A 15,456-nucleotide genomic window follows, 5' to 3' on the forward strand; every position below is an offset into this window, starting at 1 on the left:
GCCAAAGAAAGTTCAGTGGACAGCAAGCTGTCAGAAAGCATTCAATGACCTAAAGCAGGCCATGTGCACAGCACCTATCCTAAAGAGTCCAGATTACTCCAAGCCATTCATTGTCCAAACAGATGCTTCTGAGTTGGGTGTGGGGGCTGTTCTATCTCAACGGAATTTTGATGGTAATGATCAGCCTATTGCTTTCATTAGTAGGAGGTTGACACCCAGAGAGAAAAATTGGTCAGCTATTGAGAGGGAGGCCTTTGCTGTGGTCTGGGCCCTGAAGAAGCTGAGGGCCTACTTGTTTGGCACTCACTTCACCATTCAGACAGACCATAAGCCCCTCTTGTGGCTAAATCAGATGAAGGGTGAAAACCCCAAACTGCTTAGGTGGTCCATTTCCCTACAGGGGATGGATTTTACAGTGGAGCATAGACCTGGTACTGATCACAGCAATGCTGATGGGCTCTCCAGGTATTTCCACTTAGAGCAAGAAGACTCACCTGGTCAAGGTTAGTTTATTGTCCCAAAGTTTGGGTGGGGGTCATGTAGGAGAGTAGGGTCTGCAATCCTATGATCACCCAGATTTTTGCTTTTTGCTGCACTGTTTTACGACTTTCCCTGGCTGTTGGCCTGCTAATCAGACCCACAGCCTAGCTGTTCTCTCTATCCAAATTGTACTCAGGTACTGAATTGGCACTGGGCCCTCTCCAAGTCCCTGTACCCAGGGCTGAGGTGTACCCAGAAGTCTCCCAGGGGCTGAAGCATGTATTATGCCACCCCTGGGCTGACTAACTAAACTGACACAACTGGCTGCACGACAGCTGGGGCAAGGTGGTGTACTCACCCTTTGCTTTAGATATAGTATACCTATATCTAACCCTAAAATGGACACACAGATCTCCTATCAGTCACTCCTATGGCAGGCCTTAACAATCCTGAAGGCAGAGTGCTTGGAATCGTGTGAGATGGTGCTCTGGCATGAGCTGAGCCTGTCTGCGGCTTTCGGGACCCATCCCTTAGCCGTTTCCATGATATCGCATACCATATACTCTTAAGTGCATTATAATCCTCGCGGTTATATGCCAACTCTGGTATCGCTTTATCAAAACATGTCGAGTAAGGTGTCATACGAATTGGAATACTAACCCCTCGCCAATTCTGGCGACGGGGTTAGCATTCCACCCTTCTAGAGGGACACGACATGTATGTAACCCCTAACCCCGGTTAAAGTCAGACAGAGCCTTAGCATCCACAAAATGGATGCTGCCACCGAGACACAAGTCTGCCCTCCTGCTGCTGGGAGTCCTCCCAGAGCAGGAGATAAGGACAAAGGGTTTCCTGCCAGGGGCGGTGCCAGCACCGTCCCAGACAGGATTTTGTGTATTGTAGGTAGGCAGGGCTTCAGAGGAAGGTGACTGCACGTGGCACCCCGGTGCTCACTGTGCATAGGCTGGCTTGAACCAGTTCCAGGGACACTCCAGACCCTGTGCTGGGGAAAAGCCCGCCAAGGAAGTGGGTGTAACCACCCCCCTCCTGGTCCCACCCCTAGGGCAGGACTTAGTCGCGTGCCAGCCCCCTTTTCCCAGATAAAGGTAGGGACTGGCCCCCTTCCAAATCAGATCATCTTTGGAATCAAGATACCACTTTCCACGAAAGGACTTCACGATTTCTTCTTCAAGATTCTCCCTTGTGGCTAAGGAGTAGTCACCCTGCATCCGCAGGCACCATCCAAGAACACTGTGGTCTGCTGCACGTCCTTCCTCCGGAATCCGACTGCCCAGCTCGACGAGACCCGGCTTCCCTGGCACCTCTGACCTCTACCCACCTCTACAGCACAGCTGAGAACCGTGGGTGCGACGAGACCTCGAGGGACCGGCCATCGCCAAGACTGCCCGACTTCTGCACAGCAAGCCCACCGAGTAATTTCCTGGTGAGTGCTTTGGGGTCCGAGAAGCCCCCACCCTGAGCAGCTCCAGCACCGAAGAGCAGCCCCCCAGCATCTCCACGATCGGCGTGGGGCCCTTCTGCTTTTTGCTGCTCACCGCGTTGTTTGGCTACTAGCCCGCTGGCTTGTGGCCTTCCGAATGACGCCCGACGACAATACTGCTGCTAGTCTGGTTGCTCCAGACTGGCCCTTGCTTCCCTCCATCGGAGAAGTACCCTGGACCCTCCTGGTCCGGCTAAGACGCCATTTTAGGTCCACCGCGTGGGCCTTGCATTTGCCAAGACTTGTTGCCCAATACTGGGTCCAGCGACGTCGACAGCAAGAACCTACGTAGGACAGCTCGCACCTCCATCCTGGTCGCCGACAACGCCTCCTGGTCCGAGAGACTGCAGAGCCCAGCAGCGCCCACTCACCTGACTGCGGTGACTTCGCCCGGTGCCATCCTGGTGCCCACTTAATCACTGGCTAGTGATTCAAGAACTTGGTCCCCTCTGCTTTCAGGTTTTCTTCTTCCTTGATCCAGGCTTGGATCCATCGAGCTTTTCTTCACTGGTCGCCTGCCAGCAACTTCCTTCTTCCAGGCTCCTGGTCCGGCACGAGGATTCCCGACGTCTTTTCAGACCTATGCAGCTGCAGCCCCTGGGCTAGGTAACTTCGGCATTTCGGTGCCCCAGCATAGCCTCACTATCCAAGGGTCAGGATCCACTGTCGTTTTCTTCCTACCAGGTCGGGTTCGCCCGTAAACACTAACTTTAACTTTACTAGCTTCCATAGACTTTGTCCCGCATCCCGCGTGAGAGTGCACACTCTGCACCCGAGTCCCCTAGGCCTCCTAGAAGTAATCTAACGATTCTATAGTCAAGTCCTAGCGATTCCAAAGCCTATTAGTACTGTACTTACCTGCTAGTAATTTCGCATTCCACTTTTAAAGTATATGGTTTTTCGTGCCCCTCGGGCATTTGTGTATACCGTGCTAACTTAAGTATTTTCGTAAGAGTTTTGTTGTGTGCTTAGCACCCTGTCCTCATAAAGAGTACAGGGTTGTTGTGATTCTAATAAATACATTGTTTATTTTCATAACACTTGTGTGGTGTCCTTTCACTGGGTGTTCAAGGGGTAATGTGATGGTAAAACAGCTGGCTTAACACGCCCTCTAGAGTCTTAGCCTTAGACTGCTCGTATCCATGCTACTAGGATAGCTGGTCTATAAGGTTGACTTACAACCAATCATCAATAAGGGTTGTTTGGACTGATATATAGTGATCACTAGAATAGTGAACACTGCACATCAGGCCAACTTCTCACAACATCATAATCATTACTGATTGACCAGAGAAAAAACTGTCAAAGGTAGTGGTAACACCACAGAAATCGGCAGTAATGTATAACTCGCATAGGAGGAAACGAAAAGCCATGTATATGTACTACGGAGGGAGGTACATATATATATATATGACACATATATACACAAATATATACATATAAATACATACCCATATATACACATACATTTAGAGACATATAAATGTAGATATTGGCTGTAAACAGATGCTGTCACTACGAAGATGTCAGAAACATATACGAGGACAGAGCCAGGGCATCAGCAGATAGTAGTGAATAAGAGGATGGAAAGCCTAACTGATTGAGAAGTCTACAATCAGGGGGGTGACAAAATATTGTGAAAGAAAAAGCAGGTGTGAAGAAACCTTGCTAGAATAGAAGAAGCAAAATCACAACCTTGGCCTATTTGTAGTTCAAGTTGAAGCAAAGGCCCACACACGAACAGTCTACAACAGGTATCCCTCCTCAACATCAGAAGGGAAAAGAAATCAGGTAGAGAGGGACCTGGCTGAAGCATAGGACAAACAGAGAATACATAGTCGTCTAGGGATAAACCCACCACGAAAGTGGGAGTCGGAAAACAAAACACCAGTTATGAAAAGCTGAACCAACAAACAGAGTTGTTGTTGCATCCAAGAACAATGAGTGCTAAGTCCAGGAAAGAATGTCTCTACAAGGCACAGATAGACTACAAGACTGATATGTCTAAGCACAGCAAAAGCCTTTAGTATACCAACAAATATGGAGGGAAAAGAGACTCTGCATTTTTCAAAGGAAGGGAAAAAACATAACAGGGAAAATAATCCTTCAAGAAGAAATTATTTGAAAAGTAAGATAGAAGTGGTATAACTAACCCCAGAGGTTTAGAAACATTATCACGTTTCATGGAGGAGTGAGAGGAACCACCAGGAAGATCGCGTCCGAAAAGAGCAACCAATCCCCTTGCAAACAAATTTCAAGAGAGACTGCACCATAAGGTTGAGGTTAGATAAGGGGACGTAAGGAAATAAAGCCACGAACACAGAAAAAGTGGTAGGTGGCGATGTCTTAATCTTAACCAGTTCTACAACTAAATGCCGTGGGAGATGTCTGAAATCTCGTAGAAGTGCTACCTGTGACACAAAGGTACAAGGCATGTCTCAAGCGGTAAATAACAAAATCAGTCTAATGACAATAAGAGAGGCAGTACAAGAGAATAGGCTCTTGAGTAGGACTCTCACACAGCAGAAATATGAGCAAGACACAGCAAAAAGGAAGCCTGAAAGATCAGCGGCAGGAATTCATCTTGCCATGGCACAGCGAGAGCAGCACAATAAAGAAGTGCCAAAACGCATTGATAGAGGAAAAGCCTATGTGGGAACAGTGCCTAGGCCATGGAGGCTGGTGAGGACTCCCGTCCACTAGCCTCACCTAGCTCAGTCAGCAAACTATCCTCCAGAGGAGGCTGGACAGTGTCACCCATGGGGTGCATAAGTCCCAGGTCCTCTCTTTCACCTTCAAAAACCTGGTCTCCCGGAGGAACAACGCTGATGTCGTTGTTGGAGCTGGCTGATTGGGAACTGGCATCGCAGGTGGGCACCCCAAAGGGCTGTGCAACAGAGCTGACACAGATCCAACTACGGATCTCGAGGGCCGAACTGAAGCAGAGGGACACTGTGACGGCGTGGATTCAGTTAAGGCTTCTCTGAACTCCTTGAGGATGAAAAGTGCACCAGAGAAGATCCAAAGATGGCATGGAGGGACGAATAGTACTCCCACGTATGGTTCAGAGTAGCCCCGGTTCCAGGTAAGGTAGGGAGGCGCGGGGTAGACTCTTGCACCCACTCCTCAACCTGTGCGTCAGAGAACTGGAGCATATGCGGTGAATTTGAGGGATGCCTGCGAGAATGACTTCTGGAGTGGTCTCTCAAGCAGTCACTGGAACTAGAACGAGACCGCAAAGAATACGAAGCCTGCAACAGCCACACTGCAAAGGGCTTCATGCTGTATTTGTATGCCTTTGAGCGAAGTTAGCCAGTAGTCGCACTCGTCAGAGTAATGGTGCTCCCCAAGGCATCACATACAAAGAGTATCAGGGTCTGTGGCCGACATCTGCCATTCGCAGGACCCAAAGGGTATGAACTTCAAGGACATGAGAAAAAGAAAGGCATACTTTTCCGTCGACAAAAAAGTCAAAACAGGCCAAAAACTGGCCTGAAGCTTAATGGATCCACGTTGAAATTGCGGAAAAGAAGAAACTAACGTCAGCACATCTGGGGATGGCTTATATGGACTCAGTCGATGTCACATCCGGTGGACAACGTCACTACGGAGTTGCAAAACACCCTCTATCGACGCGCAGAGGTACTGCTGTAAAAAATGTTCAGAATTGCTATGCAGCATTGACAGAGTTGGGATGGTGATGAAATGATGCTGACGTCAACCTATTTATCCCCTGAACTACACAAGGTGGTCCTAGATAAGGTGTGTACCTTACGAATGGAGCCAACGGGAGAGGTGATCACTCCACGTGGTGACTTTAATTTAGTTATGGACAGCACCAGAGTCTGTTTGCTTTAAAGAAGAGGGGAATAGTAGGGAGGCTCGAAACTTCAGGGACTTTCTTGGGGCAGAGGATTGGCAGAAATATGCAGAACTGAACATGCTTTCAGAAGAATTGGAGCCTTTGTCCACAATTTACTTTAAATCTTCTATAACAGAGGAACTGTTGGATACAAAATATGGAAACATTATTTGAATGCCTGTGGGGCCTAATGTAATCCTAGTGAACACCAAACAAAAAATACAACCTGAAGTGAGATCGCGACCTACTCAGCGGCATCTGACATTTGAAAATTTCAGATACTAACGATACACTCACCAAACTTCATTCGGATATACTCGTAAGGATCCTCCTGCCACAACTCTTCATCTTCATCTTTGTAGCACATCAAAGGGAATACAACCTCCTCAGAAATGCCCTGAAGAAAGGAAATTAAATAAGGGAAGCAGACCCAATATATGTGAATTATTGCATGGCCTAATTTAACAAAATATATTAAAATCAATCCAAACATATCACATTAAAAACAAAACGTGTGGTCAGCTTATGGGATGTGTGAACCTCTGTGCTTATGCATCAACACTTTTTCTCCCCACTGTTGCTGCAGGGCAGCGGCAAAAAAACATTTATTTCACTTTCTGCCGATGTTGACTGCAAAGCTGAAAAGTCTACATAGGCAAAGTCAAAAGGCAAAACTCGCAAACTTTGGCACTGCTTGTTTATAGATTCACTGTGAATCAGAACCAGTATTTCTGTCTTCAGCATTATGGAACCACATGAATGACTTCCTGTTTTTCAAACAGAGTCAAGTGAGTGAATATGTGTTTGCCAACATAAAGTGCACACCTAAGTTCAGTAAGCAAAAGTGAACAATAAGGAGAACCAAACAAAGTTCAACCCTAGGCTAACAGATGGCAAGAACGTTGATTAAAAGATAATTTTGCCAAGTGGCTGCAAAGTGGGCAATGGTGTGGGAGCAATGAGGTAAAATGAGCAGCCTTTCTATAACATATTGCTATGGGTTTTTCTTGAAGGTGTGCGCTTCCAGCTTATTTGTGAAATAAAGAAAAACCAGGTTGAGACTTCTGAGGTCTCTGTTTCAGAGTGGGGGATTTTACATTATAGACCTAGCTAGAGTCTAGATTCAAGAGATTGCAGGTTCAGCATGAGGCATGCAGGTTTTTGTTATTACTGCTTTGTACATTATCTAACAAGATTTTAACATATTGCATGGTGGTAGGTAGAAACAAATGATTCCGACCGGAGTAACAGTCGTAGGATCAAATCTAGGACGGTCCTATTACGAAATGGGTAGCTACACGTAGTCGAATGAGGACCTGGGAGGTCATTTAAAAATTCATGTTTGAGAGCCAGGTCTGAATGAAGGAGTAGTTTCTGTCCTGTAACTCCAGTTCTGTAGTAGGGGTATCTCTGTTATAGTCATAATCTAGTGAATAGTCCCGCCCATGTGCGTGGACCCCGGAGCAATCAAAAATAATCTCTTAAAGTGTCGAAAAATGCAGAACTGCACAGACACTTAAGAGAGAATTAAGACAGATAATGCAGCCTATACACCAGGCTACACTGTCCAGTACTTCAACTAGAAATTCCACCCAAAAAATCCACAAAACAGCAAAGCCTGTACAGATTTCCCTTGCTTCAGCAGCAAAAACCGGGAAGGCGTCACCAGGCGCTTTACAAACCCCTTTAATAATAATAATAATAATAAAACCCTCTGGAATGATAGAGAGGAGGACCTGGACAGACAAGCCCCATAGGCTGCCATTATGTGGCTCAGAACAGGATACTGTGCCTTTAAGAGAACCTTCCAGAACTTCACAGTATCCCAGAATGCACTGCAGGTCCCTCTTACTTTCAATTCTTTTTGAAGGCGTAACACGCCAGACCTGTAGCATTCCTTACATGAATATCTCTCTCCACCGGGGAGGCGGGCGGGCGCTTATGACTATAACAGAGATTCCCCTACTACAGAACTGGAGTTACAGGACAGAAACTACTCCTTCTGTAGTAGGGGATCTCTGTGTATAGTCATAATCTAGTGAATAGAATGGCAAGCCCATCCCCACACCAAAGCGGCGGTGTAGAAAAGAGAAATAACACCACTACTGTGCGAACAGATTTTGCAGCGAAGCCTGCCCAACCTGAGCGTCTGCCCTGGCATCAGTGTCCAGGCAGTAATGCTTAGCAAAGGTATGGACCGACTTCCAAGTGGCCGCCTTGCAGATTTCTGCAATTGGAACATTACAGAGCAAAGCTGTCGTGGCAGCTTTGCCCCTGGTGGAATGAGCCTTAGGCTTACCCCCTAAGGACTTATTAGCTTTTTGGTAACACAGCTGTATGCAGGACACAATCCACCTAGAGATAGACTGCTTAGAGGTCGCAAGACCCGTCCTGACCGATCCATAATTGATAAACAATTGGTCTGACCTATGAATATCTTTGGTTTTATCCAGATAAAATTTCAACACCCTCCTAACATCCAGGGAATGTAAAGACCTTTCCGCTGGAGAAGAAGGATTCTGAAAAAACGTAGGCAAAGTTATAGTCCGGTTGACATGAAAATCAGAAATAACCTTGGGAAGAAATTTAGGGTGAGTACGCATAACAACCTTAGCAGCATGAAATACAGTATAAGGTTCTTGGCAACACAACGCCTGAATTTCACTCACCCTGCAGGCCGATGTAATGGCCACGAGGAATGCCGCCTTCCAGGACAGGTGCTGCAACGAAGCCTTATGAAGAGGTTCAAAAGGCTCCTTCATCAGTCTGGACAGCACCACATTCAATTCCCATGAAGGCGAAGGAAGCCTGACAGGAGGGAACACTTTCTTCAAGCCTTCCAAAAAATCTTTGATCACAGGGATCTGGAAGAAGGAAGTCTGCGAAGGGCATTTCCTGTAGGCAGTCAATGCAGCCAGATGAACCTTAATGGAATGGACATTAAGGCCAGACTGCGCCAGATATAGAAGATATGGAAGGATGACATCTTCCTTACACGTCGTCGGGTCATAGTTCTTGGACTTGCACCAGATGCAAAACCTCTTCCACTTGTAAGCATAAGAAGTCCTAGTGGAATGTCGCTTAGCCTCCTTCAGTATGTCCATGCAATCTTCTGGGAGAATCAGATGGCCATATTGCACTATTTCCGGAGCCATGCCGCCAAACTCAAAGACGAGAGGTTGGGATGCAACATCCGCCCCCCGAACTTCGTGAGAAGGTCCGGCCTGCACGGCAGCTTCATGTGAGGAAGGAGGGATCGGTGAAGCAGGTCCGTGAACCACCACTGCCTGGGCCATTCCGGGGCAATCGGGATCATCCGCGCCCTGGACTGGGACAGCTTGAAGAGCACCGTCGGAATCAGGGGAATGGGTGGAAAAGCGTACAGAAAGCTGTTCGACCAGTTGATCCATAACGCACTTCCCAGCGTCCCCGGCTGGTAGTACCTGGAGGCGAAGTCTCGGCATTTGCTGTTTTCGGCGGTGGCGAACAGATCTACGTCTGGAGTCCCCCACCTTGCGAAGACTTCTCCTAGTACTTCGTCGTTTATGACCCATTCGTGGTTTTCCTGAATCAGTCTGCTCAGTGCGTCTGCCTGAACATTCTGCACACCTGGCAGATGGGTAGCAGTTATCGTCAGTCCTCGGGCCAGAAGCCAATGCCAGATCGCCTGCGCCTCCTGCGACAGAGTGCGTGATCTCGAGCCCCCCTGCTTGTTGAGGTAATACATCGTGGTCATATTGTCCGTCTGTACAAGCAGAGAGTTGGTCTGGAAGGACGGGTGAAAGGCCTTCAGTGCCAAGTGAACAGCTCTGAGTTCCAGGAAATTGATGTGGTACGTGGACTCTGTCGGGGACCACGTCCCTTGAATCTGTAGGTCTCCGGAGTGCGCTCCCCAGCCCTGGAGAGAAGCATCCATTACGATAGTCTGTGTGGGAATGTCCTTGTGGAAGGGAACCCCTCTCAGGAGATTCCCCGCGGAACACCACCACTTCAGAGACTGAAGAGCATGCAGAGACAGTGGTATCTTGTCGTCCCAAGATCCTCTCCTCTGATCCCATTGATCCTCCAAACACTCCTGCAGCGGTCTCATGTGCAGCCGCGCGTGTGGCGTTAGGAAGATGCAAGAGGCCATCGATCCCAGTAGAGAAGACACCGTCCTCACTGTTGAAGATGGAGTGGTCATAAGAGCCTGAGCCTTCCGAAGGAGTGATAATCGCCGCTCCTCCGAAGGAGACACGCTTGCTGACAGCGTATTGATGGTGGCTCCCAAGTACTGAATGCACTGGACCGGAGTCGGGACAGACTTGGACATGTTGATGTGCAACCCCAGCTTGTTCAAGAGAACGCACGTCTTCCGGTAATGCGCTTGAGCTTCCGAGAAGGAGGAGGCCTTGATCAACCAATCGTCCAGATACGGGTAGACAAACACCTTGTTCTTCCGCAGGTGTGCTGCTACCACTGCCATGCACTTCGAGAAAGTTCTGGGCGCAGACTTCAGCCCGAATGGCAGTACCGTGTACTGATAGTGATTGGTGCCGACTTGAAATCGCAGGAACTTCCTGTGTTTGCGTGCAATGGGCACATGGAAGTACGCATCCTGTAGGTCTATGGCACATAGCCAGTCTCCCTGTTGCAACTGAGGATAAATCTGATGCAACGACAGCATGCGAAACTTTTCTCTGCGAATCCACTTGTTTGCCTGTCGCAAGTCCAGAATGGGCCTGAACTCGTTCTTGTCCTTCTTGCGAACAATAAAGAACCGGGAGTACAGACCTCTTCCTCTTTGGGACAGAGGTACGTCTTCTATCGCCCTTTTCCTTAACAGGATATCGGCCTCCGTCTGGAGCTCGCGCAGCTGATACTGCGAGCTGACCGTAGGAATCGATGGAGGAGGGCTGGTGAACCGGAGACTGTATCCATTGCAAACAATATTCAGCACCCACTTGTCCTGAGTAATTTTTCTCCACTCTGCCAGAAAAAGTTCAACGCTTCCCCCCACCGGAGCGGGTAACGGATGAAGGGGAAGTAGCCGCTCAGGGTCGAGACCCGGCCGGGCCTTTGTTAGCTGTAGAGGACTGCTGTCCACCTCTACCCTTCTGGCGCTTCTGGAAGGGTCTCCGGAACTGCTGCTGTTGTTGCTGCTGCTGTCCCGAAGACTGCTCTCGTCCTCTTCCCTGTGCACCAAACCGCCTCTGGAACGGTCGGTAGGACTTCTTTTCTTTGGGCTTCTCCAAGCCCACAGCCGTCAGGGTCTCAGCCTCCGCCTTCATGCGGGCCATTTCATCATCGGCATGCTTTCTGAAAAGTGTTTCTCCGGAAAAAGGCAGATTGGCCACCCGCTGCTGGGCCTCCGGCTTGAGTGACGTGAGCCTGAGCCAAACATGACGTCTCTGGTTGATCCCATGACAGTAACCATGGGCTCCCAAAAGAGAGATATCCGCAGCCGCGCTAATGACCTGGTTCGAAACCAGCATCCCTTCCTTAAGTATCTCCAGGAAGTCCTCCCTCTTGTCTCGCGGCAGAAGGTCCGTGAACTGTTGCAGGGAGTCCCACAGGGCACGGTCGTACCGCCCCAGCAACGCCGAATCGCTGGAGGCTTTCATAGTCGTGGACGCAGTCCCACAAGCCTTCCTTCCAGCCGAGTCAATCCATTGGCTTTCTTTATCAGGCGGCACGGTGGAGGACGGGGAGGTAGAGTGTAACTTCCTGGCCGCCGTCACTATAACGGAGTCGGGTACTGGATCCATCCGCAGGAAAGCCGGGTCCGAATCCGGGGCCCTGTACTTCTTCAGAAGTCGGGAGGGAGCGGCCTTCACCACCGCTGGCGTAAGGACAGCTCCTCCGCAGGTTCCACCAAGCCCGGCACTAATGGTAGCAGAGGGCGAGACAAATGCTTCTTGTGAAGTGTCTCAAATATCACGGACGTCGTAGGTGTAGGAGCCGTCACCGTGATGCCCAACTTTGTAGCCCCCCTCAGGAGAACCTCCTGGAACGTGCTGATGTCGTCCACCGGAGACACCCTTGTCCCCGGGGAATCTGACAAGGTCGGTGAATAGGATCGTGTCCTGGAGGAGTCCGTGCGGGACCTGGATCCCCGCCTCCTATGGCGATGCCTAGATCTAGTGGAGGATCTGTGCCGACTCCTAGATCTTCCTTTCCTTCCGGAGCGTGATCGCGACTTCCTAGGCCTCGGACGATCCGCCGGTTCCACCGGAGCGGGCGTCTTAGGTTTGGCCGGGGCCTGCGGCTTAGGAGTCCCTTTGGGAGGAGTCGGAAGCCTGGGTAATGAGACCGACCGTGGAGGAACCGGGGGCGGCCTTTCTGGCACCTGAGGTCGAGGCACGGGTTGCGGAAGTGGAGGCAATGGAGGAGGGGTAGGAGCCCTCGGAGGGAGACCCCTCGGCAATGGAGGCGGAGGCGTAACTGTCTTCTGCGACGGAGTATACACCTCGGAGTACACCGAGCCCGGTGATCCGCCTTCCTTTCCAGCCAGGGACGTTGGCGAGCCCCCCATGGCATCAGGCCTCATCTCACGCCTCTTCGACGTCGAAGAACGGTGACCAGACGGCGTGCGTCGGCCCCTCGACGTCGAGCGTCTCTTCCTCGGCGCGACCTTCTTCTACGCCTCGACAGCGATCTCTTGCGTCTCGACGGCGACCTCGTCCGCCTCGACGACGACCACGTCCGCCTCGAGGGCGACCTCCTGCGTCTCGACGTCGACCTCGTCTGCCTCGACGTCGACCTCTTCCGCCTCGACGGCGACCTCTTCCGCCTCGACGGCGACCTCTTCCGCCTCGACGGCGACCTACTCCTCGACGACGTTCTTCTCCTTTTCGCCGACGGCGAACGGCGGTGTCGCTTCGACGGCGAGCGCCGACGCCGGGCCCGTCGACGTCGATCACTCGACGTCGAGTCCGCCGAGGATGACGACGAGATCGTCACCGGAGACTTCGACGGCGGTCTGTTCAAATCCCTCGACGTCGAGCGTCGACGCCGGCTCGACCCAGAGCCGTGGGGAGACGGGGAACAGACTGTAGTCATCCCTCTCGACGTCGTAGTCGGTGCAATCGACCCAGATGGAGAATGGGGACGCTTGCTGGTCTTCCTGCCCCTGGGGAGCCCCCCAGAGGCCTCAGCATGGGCAGAAGAAGCCCCTCCAGACCCACCTTGTGCCTATAGTCTTCTTTCCTCGAGGCCCTGAAGCCTGATCTTCATTCTGTCCTTCAGGGTCCTGCCAGAGAAGCCTTGACCAATCACACACTCCTCTGGGACATGGGAAGAAGGAAGGCAGAGGATACACACCTCATGGGGATCCGATTTTGCCTTTTTCCTGGAGCACTCCGGGCATTTGTCAAATAATGCAGGCATATTTGACCTCAAAAAGGAGCAAACACCAAGAAGAAAAGCACTAAAGTACTTAGAAGCACTTAAATTGAAAAATAACAGTGAAAAATCACCAATAAACCCTTGAAAAGGGAGAGCTCAATGCTCCAGGGTCCTGCTTGCAGGAGCCGGAAAAAAGAACTGAAAGTAAGAGGGACCTGCAGTGCATTCTGGCATACTGTGAAGTTCTGGAAGGTTCTCTTAAAGGCACAGTATCCTGTTCTGAGCCACATAATGGCAGCCTATGGGGCCTGTCTGTCCAGGTCCTCCTCTCTATCATTCCAGAGGGTTTTTGCTGCTGAAGCAAGGGAAATCTGTACAGGCTTTGCTGTTTTGTGGATTTTTTTGGTGGAATTTCTAGTTGAAGTACTGGACAGTGTAGCCTGGTTTATAAGCTTCATTATCTGTCTTAATTCTCTCTTAAGTGTCTGTGCAGTTCTGCATTTTTCGACACTTTAAGAGATTATTTTTGATTGCTCCGGGGTCCAGGCACATGGGCGGGACTATTCACTAGATTATGACTATACACAGAGATCCCCTACTACAGAAATGGTGTTCCATTTAAACACAGAAGTGAACAGGGCTCGCACCCAACACACATGTATTTATCATTGCAAATCACCTTACATGATTTTCTGAGCTGACAGTGGATTTTTCTCAACATCCTTGCAGGAGTCAATATACTACTGTAGAGTTCACCCTTCAGTGAAAACTATTTGGAATCAGGATATTGGTAATACGTTCAGACTACACATATTAAACTTCTGACCACTTGACCAACATGAAAAGTATTCAAATGATGTTCAGCAACGATATAATGATTTTTAAGAGGTTTGTCTTATCAAACATGCCTATGCTTGCATCAGAGCTCAATACACAAAAGACACACAAATACATTATTAATACCATATGTTACAGGGTGAGCATTTTCAAACTAATACAAAAAATGCAGTGTATTAACTACTGTAACTCTGGTTGAGTTGGCAGTTGAACTTGGCCAAGCCAGTCAGACGCTAAGATATAGAATACACGCACAGATTTCCTGCTTCCAAATGAATTATTTTTAACACAGACACAGATATGGGATACAACTTAATCACATTAGCAACACAGGAATACAATTCCAAATTGAGGTCACTGTAACAAAATACCCATCTAGAAACCTAACTTGGTTAGCATCACAGTTACGCACCACAACACATTTTACACTAACCTGTATGTGCGGCTTCATCTGCTTCCATGTTACGGAGTGAATAACTCCCTGATTCAGATAGTTCAATGCCTGCTGAAGAACACGTGGTGCAATGTACTGTTTCTGTCGGTACTGGTCTAATATTTTTAACAGTACCTAAAGGAATGTAAAAAATAAGAAATATGCATATATTTAATTTTGAAGTGATATTTCATGCTGCACAAAATGTGTTCAACTGACATACCATTTTAAGACACACATATACTAAAATTCAGAAGTTGCAACAGTACCACTAGCAAAGCAGCCTTCTTTCCAGTCCAATAGTGTTCAGAGTGCTCAGTGCCAGGGGTGCCACTTTCATTCCATATTCGAGGAGATGACTCCCTAGCCAAAGGGGAAACAGTTCCCATGGGGCAGTCCATCCCACTTTATATCACTCCCTGGGGATTTGGCCAAAAACAATCTCTGAGTACCCTTCCCTTCCAGAATCCATGAAGGCTCATGTCTTCTCCCCTGCGTGGAGCTTTGGGCACACCCTTAGGTTGTACACAGCATGAGTCACTCCTTCTGGAAAACTGGATCTACAATGTGTTTTCACGCTCTGGAGGAGATGTCAGCCTGTCCTCTCCGCCTAGAATAAGGAGAAAGTCATCCTCGTCCTGCACCACCTGTATTTTCAATTTGTGGTGGTAGGCAGCTGTAGAGAAATGGCTTTTGGAAGGTTCACACCCACTTTTCACAGAACTGAAGTACTGGTGTAATGACTCTCCAGACTGGGGCGCTGAGGTCCAGTGCCTAGAGTATGTCCTCACTAAAAGTGTGTACCAGTGGATACAAATATCTCTAGTTGGCAAGGTTAACTTAGCTGTAAGTCCCTAGTAAAAGACACTCAGTGTACCTAAGGCCTGTAAAGTTAAGGTGCCTTTAGTGGACTGCAGCACTATTTTGATACCATTATAATGGCAAGCAAAGATATGGCCAGCAAAGATTTGGCATTAATTCTGTTCTGAAGCCTAGATGGCAAGTAAGAAGATATCC

The 15,456-nt window shown here is 49.1% G+C and overlaps 1 protein-coding gene across 1 annotated transcript in view; it reads right to left on the minus strand.

Moving 5' to 3' along the window:
- The window catches only part of IPO8 (importin 8), a 737,162-nt gene that overhangs the window by 541,655 nt on the left and 180,051 nt on the right, over positions 1–15,456 (minus strand). The window contains exons 9-10 of the mRNA XM_078673765.1: positions 14,440–14,574; positions 6,141–6,240 (exon numbers count right to left, since the gene is read on the minus strand). Of these exons, the coding sequence (XP_078529891.1) occupies positions 6,141–6,240; positions 14,440–14,574 (235 nt within the window). The remainder of the gene's footprint in view (positions 1–6,140; positions 6,241–14,439; positions 14,575–15,456) is intronic.

The sequence above is a fragment of the Lissotriton helveticus genome, chromosome 1_1, assembly GCF_964261635.1.
Source record: "Lissotriton helveticus chromosome 1_1, aLisHel1.1, whole genome shotgun sequence".
NCBI classification, from domain to species: domain Eukaryota; kingdom Metazoa; phylum Chordata; class Amphibia; order Caudata; family Salamandridae; genus Lissotriton; species Lissotriton helveticus.